Raw genomic sequence first — 20,663 nt, 5'->3', positions numbered from 1 at the left:
GCTGTTTTTAATCTCCTCTCTGGACCACAACGGATGGAGCAGAGAACCACCTAGGTTCCTTTCTGTACCCATAGATTGTCATAGCCACTCCCTCTTCCAAGTAACATGCAACACTCATCCCATCTGTTTTTCAGATTACCCAAAAGATTCATAAAAGCAGATTTTGAAACCTGAGGGTCTTAAAGAAAACTAATTTTGGCACATCAAAAGGTTTCTACACATTTTTAATGACTAAAGAAAATTTGGATTTAGTTCCTTCATCTTGCTCATGTGTTACCCATCTCCCTTTAAACTCCCAAAATCTTATTTCTGTGCCAAAACGTGTCTTCCTCCCATATACATTTCATCCTGTCTCAAAATAGGAAGAAAAATATGAAATGATTACGAAAGCTCACAGGCAATGTAAAAACTCCAAGTATATCATCCATGGGCCAAAATTAGGATTTGTGATGGTATCATAAATTTTAACATGACATGTTCTATTTCAGAAACTGTTACATGCTATTGACTAATAAACAGATGCTGTTTTTAATCAGCATATGTTCTTGTCATTCCAGAAGCTGCACCTCACCCCTCATTTTGCTTCCTGTAAAGTCTGAAAAAAGAGACAACAGAAGAAATGCTTATAGCTGTGGGCAAGAAAATGTGCTAAGTGCCGTAACAAAGAACGTTCTATGAATGATGGAGGGATATTTCTAAATAGCATTCAGCCATCTTTGTTGTTTAACACAAACACCTGAAGAGTGAAGCTCAACCTTTAGTGACAGTTTTCTCCTCCTTTTCCAATTACAGAACTTGCTTTTTGATAAAAGTTCATGGTTAAACCAAGGACAACTTGCACAAGAGATAGCAGTGGTTGCCAATCTGGCTGGCTTGAGTAGTGCCCAGGTAAGTGGCAGAACCTGGCATTTGACCTTGGAAGTTTAGCAAAATCTTCCCTGGTTAGTTCTTGAATGGGGGGAATCATCTGGAAATTCCAGAGATGTAGGCGTGTTTGTGTTGTTTAGTTGGTAACTCCTAATTATCTGTTCTGGAATGAAATTATGAAGAGCACAAAGTCTTGTTCGCTGAGTAATAAAAGCTCAATAAGCCAACAGTCCAAGTGTTAAGATCTCCTTGAGGATAGACTTGAATCCCAAGGGTTAGAAGCATTTTGTTCCAATGGGAACTACCCTGTAATAGTTCATATTACACCACACACTTTCAAATAGATAAATATTTGGGTCTGACTCAATACCATGGGATAGCTCTTACTAGAGCAAGATTTGAGCAACTAGATTCTATGGTCAAATAGGGACGATTTCACCAAGCGCCTTACCTTGAGAGGACATGTGTTTGTGGAGCACCCGAAGTAGAAGACATTGCACACATCCTGTTTAACTGCCAACTACACGCCCCAGCAAGGGCTCAGTACCTTCAGACATTACTTGACAGAACCACGTACTGGGACCGTAACAAACGACTGTGTTACTTCCTCCAGGGCACAAATACATGTGTGGTCAACAGAACTGTTAAGTTTAGAGTTAGGGCTGTCCAACTGAGAACACAATTTATAGAACATGTTGGGGTGGCATGTAAAGGTGATGAATTCACCTAAACTCACATTGTCTCTGTATTTTATTACTCATTTTACTGTACCTTGCATTTTTATCTCACAGTTTAATCTCTATTTTACCCTACTGTATTTTATCGTACTTTATCTTACCATAGTATATTTTATCTAATCCTACTGTATTTTAGCTATTTCATGGTATCATATTTTATATCTTTTATCTTATAGTGGCTGATGCCCAACTTTCTGATACGGTCATTTGACTAATCAATAAAGTCATTCATTCATTGATTGATATTACACCAGGTATAGAGGGACATAAAGAAGAGCAACTGCCTGGTAAGACACCATGCTTTTTTTCTTTTCCCAGCAGACCTTTATCCCTGCATAGAAACTTATTTTCACCAACACGGGTCACTGATCTCTCATGGGCCAACATTCTCACTGTCTCCTGCAAGAGGATGATTGTGTCCAAGATTACAGGAGAGGGTTCTAGATGCAGTCAGATGCAAGAAACCCTACCTTAGCTCTTGACTCTCTTTCGTGAGCAACATCAGGAGATCCCAGGCCAGCACTTGGTTTTTGTCTCGATGAGTGAATTTATTGCAGGGCTTAATTTGCTGAAGCAAGACAGTGTCAACGCATTCCAAGACTCTCTCCTGCACAGAGGTCTCACAGTCCGTAATGACAGGGATGACTCCCATGAGCCAGGCCTTCTGCATCAGAACGCTCTTTGGCTGAGACTGTAATAAGGAGAGGCGTTGTTAGGAAGTTTAGCGGAGGGGCTTGGTGGCCTCTCAGATGCTGAGATGTCAATAGCAAGCAGCCAACAATTCTGCAAAGGACCAGCTGAAGCCTTCTTAAGAGCCATGATGGACCAGGCCAAGGCCTCATCTATTCAACAGACCGGGAGCCTACAGAAAAACTACAGCAGGTATCTTCTTATACCAGGATTGAGTCATACATCTCTGGAAGTAAGAACCATTATAAGTAGAGGTCATCAATAGTTTTGATTCATTCATTCATCCATTCAATCAATCAATCAGTTTATATGGCTGCCCATCTCACGCACATGACTCTGGGCAGTGTGCAACTTCAGAATAAAAATATACACAACTACTAAACTGAACTTTAAAAATAAAACACACACAAAATAAAAATACACAGCAGCTGGAGAAACATAAAAGGCTTTCAACATAGCCAGGAAATGGGGCTCTGTTACACACCCGGGGCCCCAGGCCCCAAGGATTTGTATAATCCCCAGGATTTGGAGGAACTGAGGGTTGAGAAGGGGTCAAGGGTACCACTTTACCAGTAAGAGATCTGTAACAGACTGCAGCGCTAACTTCCTCACAGAGATAGCAGGATCACGACACCGATCCTGGAGAGTGGCCAGGTCTTCTGAGGTACACGGAACCACGTTGTGTTTCAAAATGCTTGTCAACACCTGGACATCAGGCAACATATGGAAATATGTGGAAATGGGAAAGAGGTAAACATGGCAAGTTCATCCCAGCAGCACCCATTCCTGATACAAATACAGTGAGTTGAAAAAGCTAATCTTGGAATTCAACTCAGAGCAGGAGACATAACTCAGAGTCCCCTTTGGGAGATGGGCGGTGATAAATTTGATTAATAAATAAAAAATAAATAAAATAAAAATGAATGACAAAACGACAGAGAGTATGCCATGACAATTCTGGGGCCCAATGGTATATGTTATGAGGGAAAGAAAAAAACAAGGACTTTTGTGATATGCTATGGAACATAATGGCGAGGTATAACAGATGCAGAGGGACCAGAATCCACTTTATTTGCCCCAGAAATGACTTCCACAGCAAGTGAATGGCCTATGCAGAAGTTATCATCATCAGAAGAAATAATGGGAAATCCCATCCAGTGGAAGGTGTCATAGACTTCCCACAGAACAGTTCGTGGGGGCACGTTTTCTGTGGAGTACAATATATATGGATCACAGGAACTCTGAGCCAAAGAAATTGAACCTCTATATTGTCATCATCATCATCATCACCTCCTCCACCACCATCATCTTGGGACTCCAAGCATTACAGGAAGCATGGTGGCAAGGTGATGATGCCACCGAACTGGGCAGGGCTCATATTTTCAACTCTGCTTTATATGGCTTGGAAATCTGGATCTTTTATTTTCACAGAAAAGCGTAACACGATGCACTAGTTTTAGAGATTAAATTGACACACCCTCTGTTTCTTGACAACTGTCATGTACAAGGAGGTGGGGGGAGCTGAACCAAGGGCACAAACTACAGAAACCTACAATATTCAGTGCAACCAGGATTTTGTGCAGTTTTGCATTCACGTGTGTGCTGATTCATTACTCTGCCATCCAAATTCATTATACCACTATAAATATTCTAAACATGAGGGTTTAAATGTTTAAAAGTGATTTATTCAAGCTTACATATTTCATTACATGGTAATAAATCTCTCAGAGGGAGAGCAAGTATTTGCCCAAGTTAAGGTCACATTTCACAATCATTTCTCATTCACTGTCACTTCCAGGGACAGGAACTCTCAGCACCATTCTTAATACCAATATAGAACAATTGGGCTGATTTAGACATAGGGCCCATGATGACTCTGGTATGAATTATACACCATTAGTTGCAAAGTAAGGGGTAGATGAAGAGCGGGCACAAAGGAGGAGGATCACAATAATGAAAGAACATCTGCATTTCACAGAAATTCCAGATTTAATCTCTAGCAGGTGCTTCAAACATTGACCCTACCCTGCTCAATAGCAGCTGAAGTCAGAATATTGCAAAGGGAAAAAGGTGGGGTGGAGCCACAGCCATTGAACTGAGATACCTGTCTCCAATTAGCTGACCAAGGGACCACAAATAGGTATAAAGGTAGTTCTCGACTTATGACCACAACTGGGACCAGAACTTTCATTGCTAAGAGAGGTGGTTGTTAAGTGAGTCACGCCTGATTTTACAACCTTTTTTGCCACGGTTGTTATGTGAATCACTATGGCCATTAAGTGCATCATGTGGTTGTTAAGCAAATCCAGCTTCCACCATTGACTTTGCTTGTCGGAAGCCAGCTGGGAAGGTCACAAATGGCGATCACATGACCGTGGGACGCTGTGACACTGATCTAAAGACTGTAACCTCTCACAGACTTTCATGTTCTGTTACGTGATGTTACTTTTAAAGACTGCTTTTAAAAAGCTTGGCATGGGCAGAAGCAGAAGAAATTAGATACCTACCTGGAGGGCAGATTTCCTCACGTTGGTCTTTTCATCAATAGCTCTATGTCTCAGGATGATCATGATTTCTTTTCCTGTTGGGTTTGGGGGAGGAGGTGAGAATTTGAAAAACTGCAGTATGTTCAGCCAAGCACAAGAATTTAATATTTACAGAGAGACAGCGTGGGCAACTTCCAACCCTAGAACCTAATTTTCCAAGCTGTTTACAAATTAATAGTTCAAACCTCTGGCAAAAAAACACACCCGTTCCTAGGTATGGCTTTTTCATATTTTTCAAATTTGGGATGTTGGACAGCTCCTGTGTCTCCAGACTTGGATCTCTTCTTCATTCTTTTTCAAACCTTCCCTTCCTAAGTTCCTCCTCCTACTGCCTTTCCTCAACCTTCTAATGTTGTTTCTTTTAAACCAAAATTAAAACTGCACAGAAAATTACCCCCCCCCTTTTTTTTCCCTTTTAAAGACAATACAGGCAAAGGAAAAGGTACAGCTAATTATAAATCCAGCATACCATCAAACTCAGTGGAGTCACGTTCATTGCTCATTTCAATGGTCTTGAAGGTTGGGAAAGTCTTCAGCTGATGGCTGGTACGGCCTTTAAAAGAACCCCCTCTCAGTAAGTTATTTCAGAAAATCAAGAAGCATGGCAAGCAGATTTATTACCCAAATGAGTTGCGCAGGGATTATCCAACTAGGGAAGATTCTCAAAGATATAGGTACAAATAGGATGCTGCAACATCAGAAACAAGACTTGATGGGATGCTGCATCATTACGCTGCTACAGTGACAAAATATCATACACCTTTAGGGGAAAGATGTAAAGGCGTGAAAACGGTTGGAGAAGAAAAAGATGAAGATGCAAGGGATCATTTATTGCACCACCTACCACATTATTTCAAATTATGCTATATTTACCCAAGGAGATCTGTGAGTGATTAAATAAAAAAGAAGAGTCTCAACAGATACTCCCATAATGATTATAAACTCAGCCAAGTTCCTACTTTTTCCAATTTCCAAAAGATATTTAATGATGCCCAATTCTAAAATGGCTCTCCTGAAGATCATAAAACCCAGGATAGGCTTCTAGGGAAGAAAGCAATTGCTCAAACAAGCTGATCACAGACTCTTAGAGATCTCCTCTTTCCACCAGGAAATATTTCTAACAGGCTCAAACACTGGGCAAAGGACAGGACAGCATGACGACTGGTCTTTTAGCAGACTACTTTGTTTACCTTCCATATTGGTTAGGAATGTTTCAGCAGGAGTGTTTGGATCCATGACTGAAGAACAAGCTGCTGCAGTGGGAGACAAACGAAAAGGATTAACCCTACTTTACAAACTTAACTCCCTACGAGAGTTGTACACCAGAGCAGTGGGAAGCTTTGAAGCCCTTCATGGCATGGAGCTGGATTATTTGAGGGACCACCTCTCCCCGATGACATCTGCCCATCCCATCAGGTCCAACAGAAGAGGTATGTTGGGGATCTCATCTGCCAAGGAGCTACAACGGACGGGACCAGGAGGTGGGTCTTTTCTGCCGTGGTACCTGCCCTGTAGAACATGGTCCCCTCTGAGGTGAGACTGGCCCCATCTCTGCCAACCTCCTGGAAGTTCCTCAAAACTTGGCTGTGTCAACAGGCTTGAGGGTCTCAAGGGAGTGGTGATCTGATGAGGTGGCTACATTATTAGTAACATCTAATACTCTCTCCTAGCCTTTTAATAATAATATTAATGTTTTTAATTGTAGAATGTTTCTCAATATTATTTTATTTTATTGTATGCTGCCCAGAGTCATGCTTTGTGAGATGGGCAGCCATACCAATATGTATGTATGTATGTATGTATGTATGTATGTATGTATGTATGTCTCAAATTTGAACTACCGCCCATCTCCCCCCAAGGAAGGACTCTGATGATAGATAGATAGATAGATAGATAGATAGATAGATAGATAGATAGATAGAAAGAATAAAAGCTAGAACCTGCTAAGGTAAAAAGGATGGCTCTCATCTTCATTTAATTAACAGTTGAAGAATCCCAACAACTCACATTGCTCTGGAACCGCAATACAATATGTGGCAGTTGTGTTTTTTGCAGTCTTTCCTGGGATTGCGTGTGTTATATGGTTACATTGTAACTCTCCCTTTCTTATTGCCATGCAAGGATGGGGATCACACTCTTCTGAGACAAAACCAACCGGCTACCTATGATGGCTCACTACAGTGTATGAACACAAGACAACAGGAAACATTCTGCAACATACTGACTAGTTCCTGTTTCCTGTGATTGTTTCACAATTAAGGATTCTAATCCAGGCCTGGTGAATCAGCATTTGAGTATCTAGCTCAACATTTCAGTAGACCTAGCTTCTTCCATCTCCACCCTCATACTTACTGCCATGCAACAGTTCCTGGATGTCCTGTACATTTGGTACTTTTTTTTCCAGACACTGGGCAAAGCTTGAAAGTGCTTTACTGCGAACGGTGGGTGCTTTGTCTGAACACCGGGCAAAGATCATGACCTGGATCAGGAACTTGTGTTTCAGAAACACCTGCTGCTCCTCAGCCAAAATGGTGTCCTGATCCCGTTCTGGATGCTCCAACAAAGCTAAGGCCACATCGAGTGCAAATACTCTATAGGAAATCTGTTAGGGAAGAAGGTAAGATGTTGCATAGCTTAGGGGCCTATCAGCAAAAGGGCAAATTCTGTCAGCTGCAGAATCCACTTTGGTACATGTTGAGTGTCTTGGATGGTGTTGGCAACCCCAAAGGGGCAACGGGTTCATTTCTTCACCTTGTTATTGCGTGAGTATCCATACAGCCAAGCAATGAAGCTGGCATGCTCAGCACAAGGGAGTTTGTACAGCAACTGTGACAAAGACAGTGCAGCGTATGTCCGGTATTCAGATTTATCAGAAACCTGGAATGAAAAGCAATAAAGGAAATGATCAAATTTAGTTGGAGTTACGTGATCTATCACAGTGACTTCAACATACTGAGCTAGTTACTGGATACTGACACACAGGTACAACTGATCCAGGGGAGAGGGCCCGGGTGAGATGGCCACTTCAAATGAACCCCTGTCTTGGATTAGTACAGTGGAGAAAAGGAGAACCCTGCAAATACAGGTAGTCCTCGACTTACGACCATTCATTTAGCAACCTTTCAAAGTTACAACGGTGCTGAAAAAGTAACTCGCAACCTGTCCTCGCACTTACGACCATCACAGAGTCCCTGTAGTCACATGATCAAAATTCAGGCACTTGGCAACCGGCGTGTATTTATGGTTGCAGCATCCCGGGGCCACAAGATCGGCATTTGCAACCTTTCCAGCCAGCTTCTGACAAGCAAAGTTAATGGGGGAAGCCAAATTTGCTTAACAACCACATGATTCACTTAACGACCACGCAAAAAAGGTGATAGAATTAGGCATGACTCACTTAATGACTGCCTCACTTAGCAACAGAAGTTCCGGTCCCAATTGTGGTCGTCAATTGAGGACTACCTGTAGTAGTCACAGTGATGTAAGAAGTGATGGCACACAGTGTTTGATATCAAAAGAGCTACAAAGAGAAATTCAAAAGCTACAGAGCCCTGTTTGGTGTTTTCTTTTTCTTTCTTTTTGGAGGGGGGAGCGTCTTGCCTCACGTATATGAAAATGCAAGCTCTAAAACCAAGACCCAAATTCAGAATCTGAAGTCAGCAAGGAGCAAACCTTGGGAGAAGTCCAAGTAAAACCTGCAACTGGTCAAACTTCTCGAACATCTACTCCAGGTCATTAGTTGTCAGCTGACTGCCATTTTAAAGAAAATTGGCCTCCTTTCTCCCAAATTGACAGGTCTGGCACTGCTCACAGAAGTGCAAAGATCACACCTTACCTTGACACAAATATGCTGCAGTAAGATTCTCAGTACAGGGAAGGCCATTTCTTTCAGTTCTTCTGTCAGAAAGCTAGAAGGGGATACACAAATTATTGGTTGCTGGGGGACAGGAAGCCCTGTTCACTTGTCAGGACAAGCTTTGGTTTTTGCAAGCTTTCTGAGGTTGTGCATGTGCATTTGAAGCTGCATCAGATAGACTCAAACCTACAGATCAAATCAAGTGAGACAGAGACCACCTTTTCCCAGGCTGAGGCCACACTTGGCCTCTGAGTGGCAACCAGACAGGACCACATGCTGCAAAGGCAGCAGGGTCAAGACCACTTCCCTCCCTGTGATAATAAAACATGTAGCTGGAAAGCAAGAGGAATCGTATGTTCAAGTTTGCAGTCCTCCAGGTTCCAGAAACTGAAATGCCAACTGCGTGGAAAAGCGTGAAGCCTGTTCCCCTCCACGGGGCTGATGATCTGAGCATTCAAGATTATTTGCACGCAGGGAGAGCATTAAAGATATCAAGGGGTGGGGTGGGTGGGAGAGCGACAATTCACAAAAGCAGTTCTGTGCAGACGCAGAAGAAGAAAAGGAGCCAGATGGAGATCTACCTGATAAACCTGACGGCCAGGTTCCTTGCATCAATGACCTGAGATGGGATGGCAAGAGAGACGCTTCTGGACTCCTCTCTGCCAGGCAGCATCAGGATGACCTTGAGAAGCTGACGGAAGACATGGCGCAAACTCTGGGAAAGGAAGGGGAGCGAAAAATGGGAGACGTGGGCAGCTGGCCTGCTTTGCGCATCCGCCTTTTCCCAAGAAAATCAGCACATTCCCCTTTACTTCAAGGGTGTTTCAGAACTGCTCTTCCTTTATTTTGCTTGGGTGAATTGCATGGGCTTATGGGAGCCTTTCGGGGCAATGTACCTCCCAGCTTAATCAATACTGGCTTGTGCAAAAGTAACAAAACAGTAACAAAAAACTACCTATCTCAGTTAAATTAGCAGTTTTGCTACAACAAACAGGAGACGTATAGCACACTATCTGGTTTATTTAGCCTCTTTTAGAATGCTTTGTATGGCAAGCTTCAGTTGGCATGCTATGCCTCCTCCACTGTTTTTCAACAAAAAAGAGGGAGAAAAAGAGAAAAACATGTCCCACTTTTCTAGCTCAGTTCTTGTTTGATATCCCCATCTCTAAACAAATGCATCTCCACCCCCCCAGTATGAAGGAACACTTTATAGAGAGAACATTTTGCAAAAGGAACATCTGTTTAAAAAAATGCAAACAATTCTGCCTTTGGAGGCATCTGTGGGGAACTCAAGGAAAGAGTTTTTGGAAGTTTTGTTTTAGTTGAAGTCAAAAGATTACAAAAGTGCTTCTGGAAAATTAGCCAAAAAATCTCCCTGTTTGTAAAACACCCCAAGCCAAGCATGTGCAACAGTATTAAAGCTCCATCTAGCAGGGAAACCAAAGAACTGTTTGTAGGATTTTTGGCTTGGAAAGAGATTGAAAAAATTGGCAAAAAAATCTTCCCACAGAACCGGCTCCCTGATAACCCCAGACACCATGAGATTGGGGGGGGGGGGGGAAGGATGGGGGCAGAAGGTCCAACACAGAACTAACCCAGTTCAGATTTAACAGGGTTTCTCTACTGGGTCACCTTTCAGACAGTGGCAATCTGCTTTTAAATTAGTACCCAGATCTCTTGCAAGAGACTGCTGGCTCTCCTTAGCCACTTCCATAGAGAGGACAGTTTTACAGGTCCACACCTTTAGAATCGCACAAAGGAGCAGAGGACAATATGTATGAATGCAATCTTTACCTTATCTCCTAGGCTATGAAGTGGGGAACACAACAGTCGCAGGCCAAAGTAGGCAAGCTCTGAGACATACTTGGCTCGGTAAACAGTCCTGTATCCAAAGAAAAAGTTCTCTGTTGGATCTATTTTATAACATAGAGTAAATATTTGCAGCTTAAGTCTATTATCTGCAGGGAAGGAAAATTCAATTTCACTTGCATATTACTGAATTCATACCATCAACACCCATTCTGCATCATACATTCACAATCTAATATTAAGATTCCAGAGCAAAAAACTCACGTCATATCTAAAGGCTTGAAGTCTTGTGTACAGGGCTCAAAACTTGTTAAATTAACAAAGATCTGCAAGAAAATAAGTCAAAATAAATTTTCCTCAAAGAGAAGAGGGAAATTATCCCACAGATGCTCCCTTATAATCCCAAGTATTGTGGGATTCTATGGCTGTGGAATTCTGGGAGTTGAAGTCCACACATCTTACAGTTGCCAAGGTTGAGGAACGCTGATCTCATTACTAGCACAGAATGTGTCCTGCTACTTTTGCAAAGAGGTTTCAGTCACCTGAATACACGTCTGCACGCACTGTGGCCTCTCTTTCAGAGAAATCTTGGAAAAAAGCCTCAGAAGATTTTTCAGGAGAAGGAAGAGGGCCTCGCGGATTTGAAGCAGCTCATGGGCTGAGAAATAAATCTCTTCTTCCTGAATGTCTTCCTCTTCAAAGATATTGTCCATCTAGAATGGTGGAAAAGGACCATAGATTAGCTAAACAAGGTTGAGAAATGGCAGCTTCCTGGTTTTGTCAGGCAGCAATTCTCATTAATAGGGCCGCTAAGAATGGGCACTGAACAACTTCTGGGGTCAGGTACGGCCCGTCCTTTTGATAGAAGACAGATGGGCACCTGTTGGCTTGCAAGTCAAGAAGTGAGAGGTCTGGCCTTCAGCTGCTCTGTTGAACTTTGGAATACACCAGGACAAATCAACCAAGCAGAAGAAAACAGAAGTCCAACAGGTGTGAAAGACAAATGTTTTGATACCAGTTTATCGTAAACCCAAACTATAGATTTGCAGCACTTGGCAGGATACGCTTACCAGCCTCTTAAGAGCAAGCTCTAGGATTTTAATGCATAAATAACAATAGTAAGACTGACACTCCGAGTGACCTCAGCTTTATAAAACAGGCACTCCATACTAGAGGGACTGCAGCCATTCTTAAGGTTGTGGGGGGTGGGGGTGGAATGTAAAACTTTTGGCAAGGGACATTAAAAATAAAAATTAAAAAATTACCAGAGTGTTTTCATTCCTTGCTGGCTTCCCCTTCTTTTTATCACCCATCAAGTTTTTACTCTGTTTCTTTTTCCTTTTTCGGGGCAAATCCGACTCCTCAGGCCAACATTTAGACAGGGTTTGAAGGCATTTCTCAAACATCACTGGATGGAATACCCGGTTGGCTATGCTGCCTGCCAAAAAGACCATTTGCATATTAAGGGAATGCTACTTTTATACCATAGCAACTATGGCCAATCGGAGCAGCAAAGAAGTGGAAACGTGGAACTGTCAGATGCCTTGCAGCCCTGCAGCCCTCTGCCAGATACCTTCCAAAGACCCTATTTTTGCTTTCTCATCTATCTCTCCGCCCCACCACCACTCTCTTCAATAGCATTTATGTTCACAACAGCGTTGCTTGGTAGGTTAGGATGAGAAAAAATGACTGGCCACAGATAAATGAGAACTCGAACACAACTCTCCCTTGGTGTGGAGATGTTATGACTATATAGGGTTTCTGTTACAGCCTCTCTGCATTACAGTACTAAGGCAGACATTGTTCTTCACTTCAGATCCTAATGAACAGATAGTGGCTTAAGGAAGCTTTGCAAAGTTCATACCTGTTACTAGTCAAGATTTTGTTTTTCTAAGACTGCCCTACCCACTCCACATGTGTCTAAAAGCCATTCTCAACCTTTTGACCCGGGAGGAACTCTTGACATCTTTTTCAGGCCTTGGGGAACCCCTGCACATTCAGGCTCAAATATAGACCAGAAGTTCCAAAATTATTCTATTTGTTTCATGGGTAGGCCAGTAGATGCAGTCACAGTGTTCGTAAACTAAAAAATGAAACTTACCTCTTCAATGTGAAGTTGCCCGAGTTTGAAATAATTTTTTAAATAAATCGTAAGCTCCCAGAGAACCTCTAGTGACCTCTTTTGGAACCCTGGGGTTCCACAGAACCCTGGTTGGGAAACCCTGGTCTAAATCAATCACATTTATGGGTCCTAAGGACAGCATACATGGGAGGGAGGAGAAATTCCATTGCTGTACAAGCTCCCTTGGTTGATTGCCTGAAGTTTATTCCTAATCATCACAGACTGTAGAACTACCACCATCGATGGAGCTGAGTTTCAATGCTACCTTGTTGAGATGTCCATGAAAAACACAGGTCAAAGCACGACATGAGCAGCTCACTGACATACCAGGAATTTCAACTAATATAAAATACAATCCAGCTGCATGGAGGGCAAACAGTCGTTGTTGTGTGTTGGCCTTTCTGTTCTGGGCTTCTTGGACAAAGTGATACAACACAGCAACCAGAGTGTTAAGGGAGAGGTTGTTTTCCACCAACAGGGGCCAGATGCTCTGAAAAAAAAGGAGAACAATCTGATAGCAGGTTAACACAATGTCACTGCGGTGTCAGGAGATCAAGACCCACCTTGGAGCTGAGAGAGTCTCCTGAATTTTAAGAGGAAAAGCACTGCTAGTTTACCTTCCCATCAGTATGTCTGGTTTAACAAAAATCAGACACTGTCGTACTTCTCACCTTGTCAGCCTTCCTCTCCTACCATGTGACATGAGGGCCTGGTTTAGAATATCTCCCATTCTTTCCTCAAACTTCACCATACTGGCACAAGAGAGATGATGGATGAGGTGCGCCCTAGGAAGGCTCACTTGTCCTAGTCTACTAACTGAAGAGCTCCAACAAGCTTTTTTAGAACAGCAGTATTTACGAGTGTTGTCAAACCCCTGGCTTAAAGGAATCATTATCTATAGCCTCTTTCAGGCAAAAGAATAATTTATTTATTAAATTTGATGATATAGATAGATAGATAGATAGATAGATAGATAGATAGATAGATAGAAACATGTTTTCTCCTAGATTGTCTTTTGGTGGATAATCTAAGACCCTTAACCCTGACAGACCCTACAGGTAGTCCTCAACTTACAACCATTCATTTAGTGACCATTCGAAGTTACATCAGCACTTACAAGTAATTTACAATTGGTCCTTGCACTTATGACCGTCGCAGCGTCCCTGTCGTCATGGAGTCAAAATTCAGGCGCTTGGCAACTGGCATGTATGTATCTATGACAGTTGCAGCATCCCAGGGTCACATATTCGCCATTTGCAACCTTCCCAGCTGGCTTCTGACAAGCAAAGTCAATGAGGGAAGCTGGATTTGTTTAACAACCACATGATTCACTTAATGACCACGGCAAAAAAGGTTGTAAAATCGGGCATGACTCACTTAACCGCCTCACTTAGCGACTGAAGTTCTAGTCCCAATTGTGGTCATAAGTCGAGGACTACCTGTACACGTTATACATGGACTAAAAAATCCAGTTTTGTTGCAGTAGTATTTTTCATTTAAATTACTGCCCAGGTAAGTATATCTCAGTGTAAGATTAGGGCATATGTTGTTAAATATCTTCCCACCATTCTCCTGCCTAATTAAGACTTAAAATTACAGACATTATAAAGATGACAATTGCTCCTTACTTCAGTGGTCTCATGGTCATCTGCACCAAATGGGCAGAGCGCCTTGTAAAGCTGAACGAAAGCATCCATGCCATCATCTGTTATCAAGCTCTCTATCCTGGAATCCAAAGGCTCGGTTTCAGTGAAGTCTAGTTCCCAAACAGTGTCAACCCAGGCTGAAAAGAGGAAATATATGAATATTTAAAACATATCAAGGATGTAGGCCTCCATCAATAATAAAACGAAAAGACTGCTAAGGTTCAAAAGGACATGTCACTCTTCCCCTCCTCTTTTGGAACCTAAGATACAACCTCCAGCTGGGCCTTCGGTTCCCCCAACACATTTGGCTTGTGATGTTTAAGAGAGGATTTAATTGCTTTAATGTTCTTATTTTTTACTGCTTGCATTTCGGTTTAATAATTACGATATAACCTGCTTCATGATAATTAGAGGAAGAGCGATATACAAATTTTAAAAATAATAATACACAGTAAGATTTCTTGTTAAAAATAACAACAAAAAACCCCCTCTCCTTTAAGTGAGACTAAATCTGTGATTCACTAGCAGTTCAGAGGAAAAAATTACCACCCTTCGCTATGTCATTATCTTTTTAAACGTCTGTGGAATTGCAAGAAGAAAAAAGCCTGAAGCATAAATTAGATCGTCTTATTAAAACTAATGATGGTATGTCCGCTTCTGCAGTTCCAGGGTAAATATTGAAACAGGTTTCTATTTATAAATTGCCAGCGCTGAGAAAAATAGTCCTCCTCTTTTAAGCTACAATTCAATCGGGCAAGCAGGATTTTGCAAGGCACGAAGCAGATAGGCAATTGTAGCTTAGCTTACTCCGTCATTTTAAGGTGTGTATGACTCATGAGGATTTAAAAGAGTGCCAAATGGAATTTAAATTTGCCAAATCTGTAATGCCTTTTACCCCACTTGCAAAAAATAGTAATTTCAGAGAACATCATAATTCATGCTTTGTTCAGTAAGACAGATCCTTGGAGCTATGTATAGTACACTGGGACTCCTTCGTGTTATTTCCTTGGGTTTGTTGATTGTTTTGGATTGTCAAATGCAAACTGAGCATCTCGATGCCCCCAATTTCAGACTCTGGGTTTAGAAAAAAAAAACAGAACTGCAGGTCTTATAATACTGGTGGTAATCAAACATTTAAAAACACAAGGACCTTAAAAGCTTCAGTAATTGGCATGGGGTGCTCTTACCCTCAAGCATCGCTTAATGAAATCGCTTTTATAGGAAGTTATGAAATTTACCAAGACACTGAGAAATTAAAGGAAGGATAATCAGTACAGGTTAACAACTAAAGTCTAGTGTAACAGGAATCCTCTAAATATTTTTCTTTAACTTCCTTTGTATTTATTGTAAAACACCTTGAATCCTAGGAAGCAAGCAATACATACATACATATACGTACATAGAAAACAAAATAAATATCTTCCCATTTTAATTGGGAAACTCATTTATTTATTTGCCATAATCCATGTGGACTCCTAGCAGGTTACAACTGTAAAAACAGCAGGAAAACCCCAAATACTTTTTCCTACCTTCCCGATGGCTATCAGGGAGGATCCTAACTCAGCCTTAAGAGAAAGGCTATTCCACAGCATGTGGACTGCAGCAGAAAACCACTGCTTGTAGGCTACTGTCCCCTTCACTTTTCAGTAATGGGGGACCGTCAGTCGGTGTCATCAAGCAACATACAGTGAATGAGTTGATTCTATGCAAAGAACGCAGCCCTGCAATTACTTAGGAGCTAAACCATGTAGGGTTTTATAAGCTAAAACAAGGACTTTGAATTGCACCTGGAAACCTATTGCACCTATTAGTGACCAATGCATGGCGATGGCTGTTCTCATTTGCCAACAATGTGAGCGGCTGCATTTTGCACCAACTGCACTTTCTGAGCAGTCTTCAAAGGCAGCCCCACGTAGAGCACATTACAGTAGACCAGTCAGGTGGGGATAACAGCTTGATTTACTGTTGCTGTTTGATGCATCAGAGTAATATGTTTTTGCTTGGATATCTTTGGCTATGCTGTTTCAAGAAACCTGCAATTATTTCAGGGAACCTAAACCCACAGGAGACGTTTGCAAAACAATCTCTTGAAAGACCTGTTGATTAGCATGAAATTGTTTTATTCATTTGCATCTTGGTAATGAGCAAATTGCACCACTAAAGTTCAAATAGGTGAGCATTTTTAAATAAGAGACACTTGTTTGAACTATCTTTTTCTGTCAAACTTCACCCCCATATAAATTGTAGATACAGTAGGGATTATTGTAACACCCTCCTCCATCTGATATGAACAATGGGGTGAGGGGGGAAGGACAATTAATAACTTGACATTACAATTTTAAATGTCACCAGGCTACCAGTTTTAATTGACCCACACACACCCAATTACGGTAATAAAAATACGGGAACCATATTACAAAATTAGCTCCACCCTCCCATCATGTAACATTGCAACATGGCATCAAACATGCAACAATAAGACTGGTATTTGCTCTATTAATTTTTTAAAAATCCTATGCACTGACGGTGTTATATTATTAGATGTCTTCTTTCTAGCCTCCCAAGTTCCTGACTGAATTACTGACTCACATAAGACCTCACAGAAATAAGAACTCATAAAGTTCACATACCAGAGCTCAAGTTTTGCATATATTTTAGAATCCTTGTCCTTAATCCCACACAAGGTACCACTTTTCCCAATCAAGGCTCTTAAAAAGTCCAGTTTTGAAGAGTAGCATACACATTTTTAAGGCTAATGGGCATGTCAAAATACAGACAGTCCTTGCTTAACAACCACAATAGGGACTGGTACTTTGGTTGCTAAGCAAAGCAGTCATTAAGTGAATCTTACCTTTTTTTGTGGCGGTTGTTAAGCAAATCACTGCGGGCGTTAAGCAAACCACATGGTCATTAATGAATCACATGGTTCACCACTGATTTTGTTTGCCAGAAGCTGGCTGGGAAGGTTGAAGACGGCAATCACATAACCACAGGACACTGTGATGGTCATAAATGCAAACAGATTGCCAAGCACCCAAATTGTGATCATGTGACTGCTGTGACAGCCGTAACTGTGAGGACCAGTCACAAATCGGGTTTTTCAGCAATGTTGTAAGTCCAAACCATCACTAAATAAATGGTTATTAAGTGAAGACTACCTGTACATTCTTCGGTGGAAGTTTTAGAGCAAAGTACTGTACCCTAGAAACTGAGTTTCTGCATATTGTTTTTGCATCTGTTTAACTTATATAGTAAATATATTTTAAGAATAGTGTAATTGGAAGAGATGACAGCTAGAATCAAACCTGGAAGTCAGTCCAGTTCAGAAGTCAAAATTAAAACAATCTGAAAAATGCAGATCATACTATAGCTAAAGCATCCTTAGTGAATGTTCATTTTAGTGTAGCATTCATTCTTTTTATTTGGTTTGTGTTTCTACTGAAGTGCAGTACCAGAACTGCTTTTCCCTCACAATAACCTATGAAGTAGGTTGGGCTGAGAAAGAGGGACCACCTCAACATCACCAGTGAGTTTCTGTGACTGGGGAAGGACTAGTAGCTGGGTCTCCTTACCCCTAGTCCCTTTCCACTGAAGCAGAGAAGTGACAGGGAGAGCAAAAATAAGGAAAGTAGTGTTATATTGCAAGCTCCAGGGACTGGGTTACTCACGGGACCGTCCCTCCCCAGTTGTTTCTACCCATCCTACAGTCTGGCAGGAGGGAATACTTCTAGTCTTGTTGGTTGGCAGGGCGCAGGAGAGCCTTTTCTGCCATGGCACCCGCCCTGTAGAACATCATTCCACCTGAAATTAGACTGGCCCTGACCCTGTTGGCCTTTTGTAACCTGAAAACTTGGTTTTGTGCCCAGCCCTGGGTACATGATAGAAACCATCTCTTGGCTTTGCTGATGGTTGTTTCTTATCGTGCTCAGCTGCAATGTGTGTGTTTTTTTGTATTGTGTATTTTGCGTATTTCATTGTAAGCTGGCTAGAATGACATATGTGAGATGGGTGGCTATATAAATGGAAAAAATGCATGAATAAATAAGCTCCACCTCTTTCATATGTGTAAGTGACATCATGGCACACATGCAAAAGGGATGAGTCTTACGCCATGATGCTGCTGTTGTCATTAGCCCTCTCTTGGGATGTTCCTGAGTGGTCAATCCTTTTGTTTCCAGGGTGGATGGTGGGTGGGAGAAGTGAAGAGGAAATTAAGCCTATAGAGCAGTGTTTCTCAACCTTGGCAACTTTAAGGTGTGTGGACTTCAATTCCCAGAATTCCCCAGTCAGCGTGAATTGAAGCCCACACATCTTAAAGTTGTCAAGGTTGAGAAACACTGCTATAGAAAAAGGCGATGACACTGAGATAAGAGATCATGAAATAAGGCCATTTTTGTGACAAGGATCAGAAGAGCTGAAAGAATTGTTGTTCCAAGGTAAGGTGCAGCTGTGAAAGTTGGACATTATGAAAGAGAGAAAGAAAGAACACATACACCTTCAAATGAGAGATTTGGAAACTGGGATTAAGAATCGGATGAACTGCCTGAAGAGCCAATCAGACAGTTCTGGATCAAACCAAGATTGATGGCTTCCTTGCTTTCAGCAAGCAGAAACTCATACTTTGGGCAGGTGATGCAGTGGACTAGAAAACAAGAATTACGCTTGGCAAGGCTGAGGGAGGTAAAAGAGGAAGGCAACAGATAAAATGGATGAATGGGATCTACTGGATTCATTCAGAAGGAGCGTAATCTCAGTAAATTGCAAAGAATCCTAATCTTACTGGATTATCAAGATGCTTTGCAAGGTCAAGGGAAGAAAAAGGGAGAGATAAGTGAAAAAGTGGAGGGACACCATCGGAGACAATGCAGGAACATCATCGGGAGACCTACAGGTTATTACTAGGATCAGGTCAAATGGAAAGCATTTGAACACTTGACAATAAACCCAACTCAGGGACATCTAATTAACTATATTGCCGTATCTCCTTCAAGTCGATCCTGAATACTGGTAACTTCAGGGCCACGCAGGTTTGTTGTTGTTTTGGCAGGCTTATGGAAGTGGTTGGCTGTCCCATTTTCCCTTCTCAGTCTAGCCTGAGCTCCCAGGGTCGATCCCCTTCTGGTCTCCCATCCTAGGACAAAGCATCTGAATCCACAGTGGATAGGCTGCTCCACACCCTGTGATCTCCTGGCGGTCTCCCATCCAAGGAAAAGCAAGGTCCGAGCTGGGTTAGCCGCCCAGCCCGATCATTGGAACTGATTTTCGCACGTCTCCCCAGCCCAGATCCGACCCCCACAGCTCACCTCGGGGGACGCCCCGGAGTCCCCAGCGCTCCACCGCGCGCCCGAAGCGCTCCCTCACCGCCATCGCCGCCGCCGCCGCGCAGCTCAACCCCCGCCGCTGCCTTTGAACCGGCCAATCGCCGCGCTCGCTCCCCGTCAGCCAATCCCCGCCGGCCGGGGGACGCCGGGACGGCTGCCTCGCGGCGCGCCTGCGCGGCAGGGGTGGGAAGGGGCGTTCCCGCGAAGGCGAGGCCTGAGGGGAAGGCCGCATGCGCCGTGCGAGGGCGCTCCGAGAGGCGCCGCCTCCCGCTCTACCCCCAGGGCTGGAGCAGCGCAGCGCATGCGCGGTGCCAGATCCCTGGACCGGGACGCGGCGCGAGCTCCGCCAGCCGAGCAGCCGGCGCAGCCCGGGCGAAGGAGCGGAGGAGGCGGCCGGCTGCCGCAGCGGCGGGCTGCCATCATCGCGTGGAAGAAAGCCGGCCCGGGCGCTCTGGCGAGGCGCGGCTTTGCATTGGACCCCGCTGCCTGCGGCCTTCCTGCCGCCGCCGCCTTGCTCCCCGCCGCCGCAAGGAGCAACGCCCCCGTGCAGACCCTCCTCCCCCCTCTCCCTCCGCTGTGCGGAGCATCCTTTTCCAGCCGCATTTGCTGAAGCCGAGCAAACGGTGGCCCGGGTTTTCCTGCCTCCCGGCCGCCGTCGTTGCATGCCTCCGTGCCAGCTCTCCCCGGGCGCCTCGGCTGCAGCGCCGCACCTCCTCCCCGGCTGCGAGCGGCGCCCTCTCCCCTTCGCGCGCCCACCTCCCTTGCCTTGGCGACCGGGCGGCGCGCCGTTCCTGGCCCCCGCCTCTCCCTTGCAGCTGGCATCGCGCTTCGTGGTCCTCTCCGCCGCCTGGAGCCCCCTTTACGCCTCCCTCTCCGAAGGCTCGGGCGGCCAGCGGGTCTCTTCGTGCACCGAGCCTTTGCTCGCCGCGAGAGCTTAGTCACTTGCAGCCTCAGCGCTGCCCTTCGCTCCGGGCTGCGTCCCCGTCCCGCGCGCTTCAGCATCCCCGTCCTCCCCGCTTTCCTCCTGTGGTCAAGCGAAGCCAGGTTGCCCCTGGGGCTGCGCCAGCGC

General features: G+C 43.7%; 2 protein-coding genes across 2 annotated transcripts in view; one reads left to right on the top strand and one right to left on the bottom strand.

The window, feature by feature from the left end:
• Positions 1-13,117, bottom strand: part of NCAPD3 (non-SMC condensin II complex subunit D3) — a 30,382-nt gene extending 17,265 nt beyond the window's left edge. The window contains exons 1-14 of the mRNA XM_063310976.1: positions 12,955-13,117; positions 11,771-11,943; positions 11,048-11,218; positions 10,770-10,831; positions 10,491-10,578; positions 9,278-9,411; positions 8,676-8,748; positions 7,592-7,717; positions 7,193-7,442; positions 6,031-6,093; positions 5,310-5,393; positions 4,802-4,875; positions 2,865-2,999; positions 2,075-2,295 (exon numbers count right to left, since the gene is read on the bottom strand). Of these exons, the coding sequence (XP_063167046.1) occupies positions 2,075-2,295; positions 2,865-2,999; positions 4,802-4,875; positions 5,310-5,393; positions 6,031-6,093; positions 7,193-7,442; positions 7,592-7,717; positions 8,676-8,748; positions 9,278-9,411; positions 10,491-10,578; positions 10,770-10,831; positions 11,048-11,218; positions 11,771-11,911 (1,622 nt within the window). The 5' untranslated portion in view covers positions 11,912-11,943; positions 12,955-13,117. The remainder of the gene's footprint in view (positions 1-2,074; positions 2,296-2,864; positions 3,000-4,801; positions 4,876-5,309; positions 5,394-6,030; positions 6,094-7,192; positions 7,443-7,591; positions 7,718-8,675; positions 8,749-9,277; positions 9,412-10,490; positions 10,579-10,769; positions 10,832-11,047; positions 11,219-11,770; positions 11,944-12,954) is intronic.
• Positions 1-20,663, top strand: part of ACAD8 (acyl-CoA dehydrogenase family member 8) — a 256,274-nt gene that overhangs the window by 208,660 nt on the left and 26,951 nt on the right. The window lies entirely within an intron of this gene.

Source organism: Candoia aspera, chromosome 9 (genome assembly GCF_035149785.1).
Source record: "Candoia aspera isolate rCanAsp1 chromosome 9, rCanAsp1.hap2, whole genome shotgun sequence".
NCBI lineage: Eukaryota > Metazoa > Chordata > Lepidosauria > Squamata > Boidae > Candoia > Candoia aspera.
The sequence above is the reverse complement of the archived record's forward strand: the minus strand, read 5'-3'. Positions and strand labels throughout refer to the sequence as shown.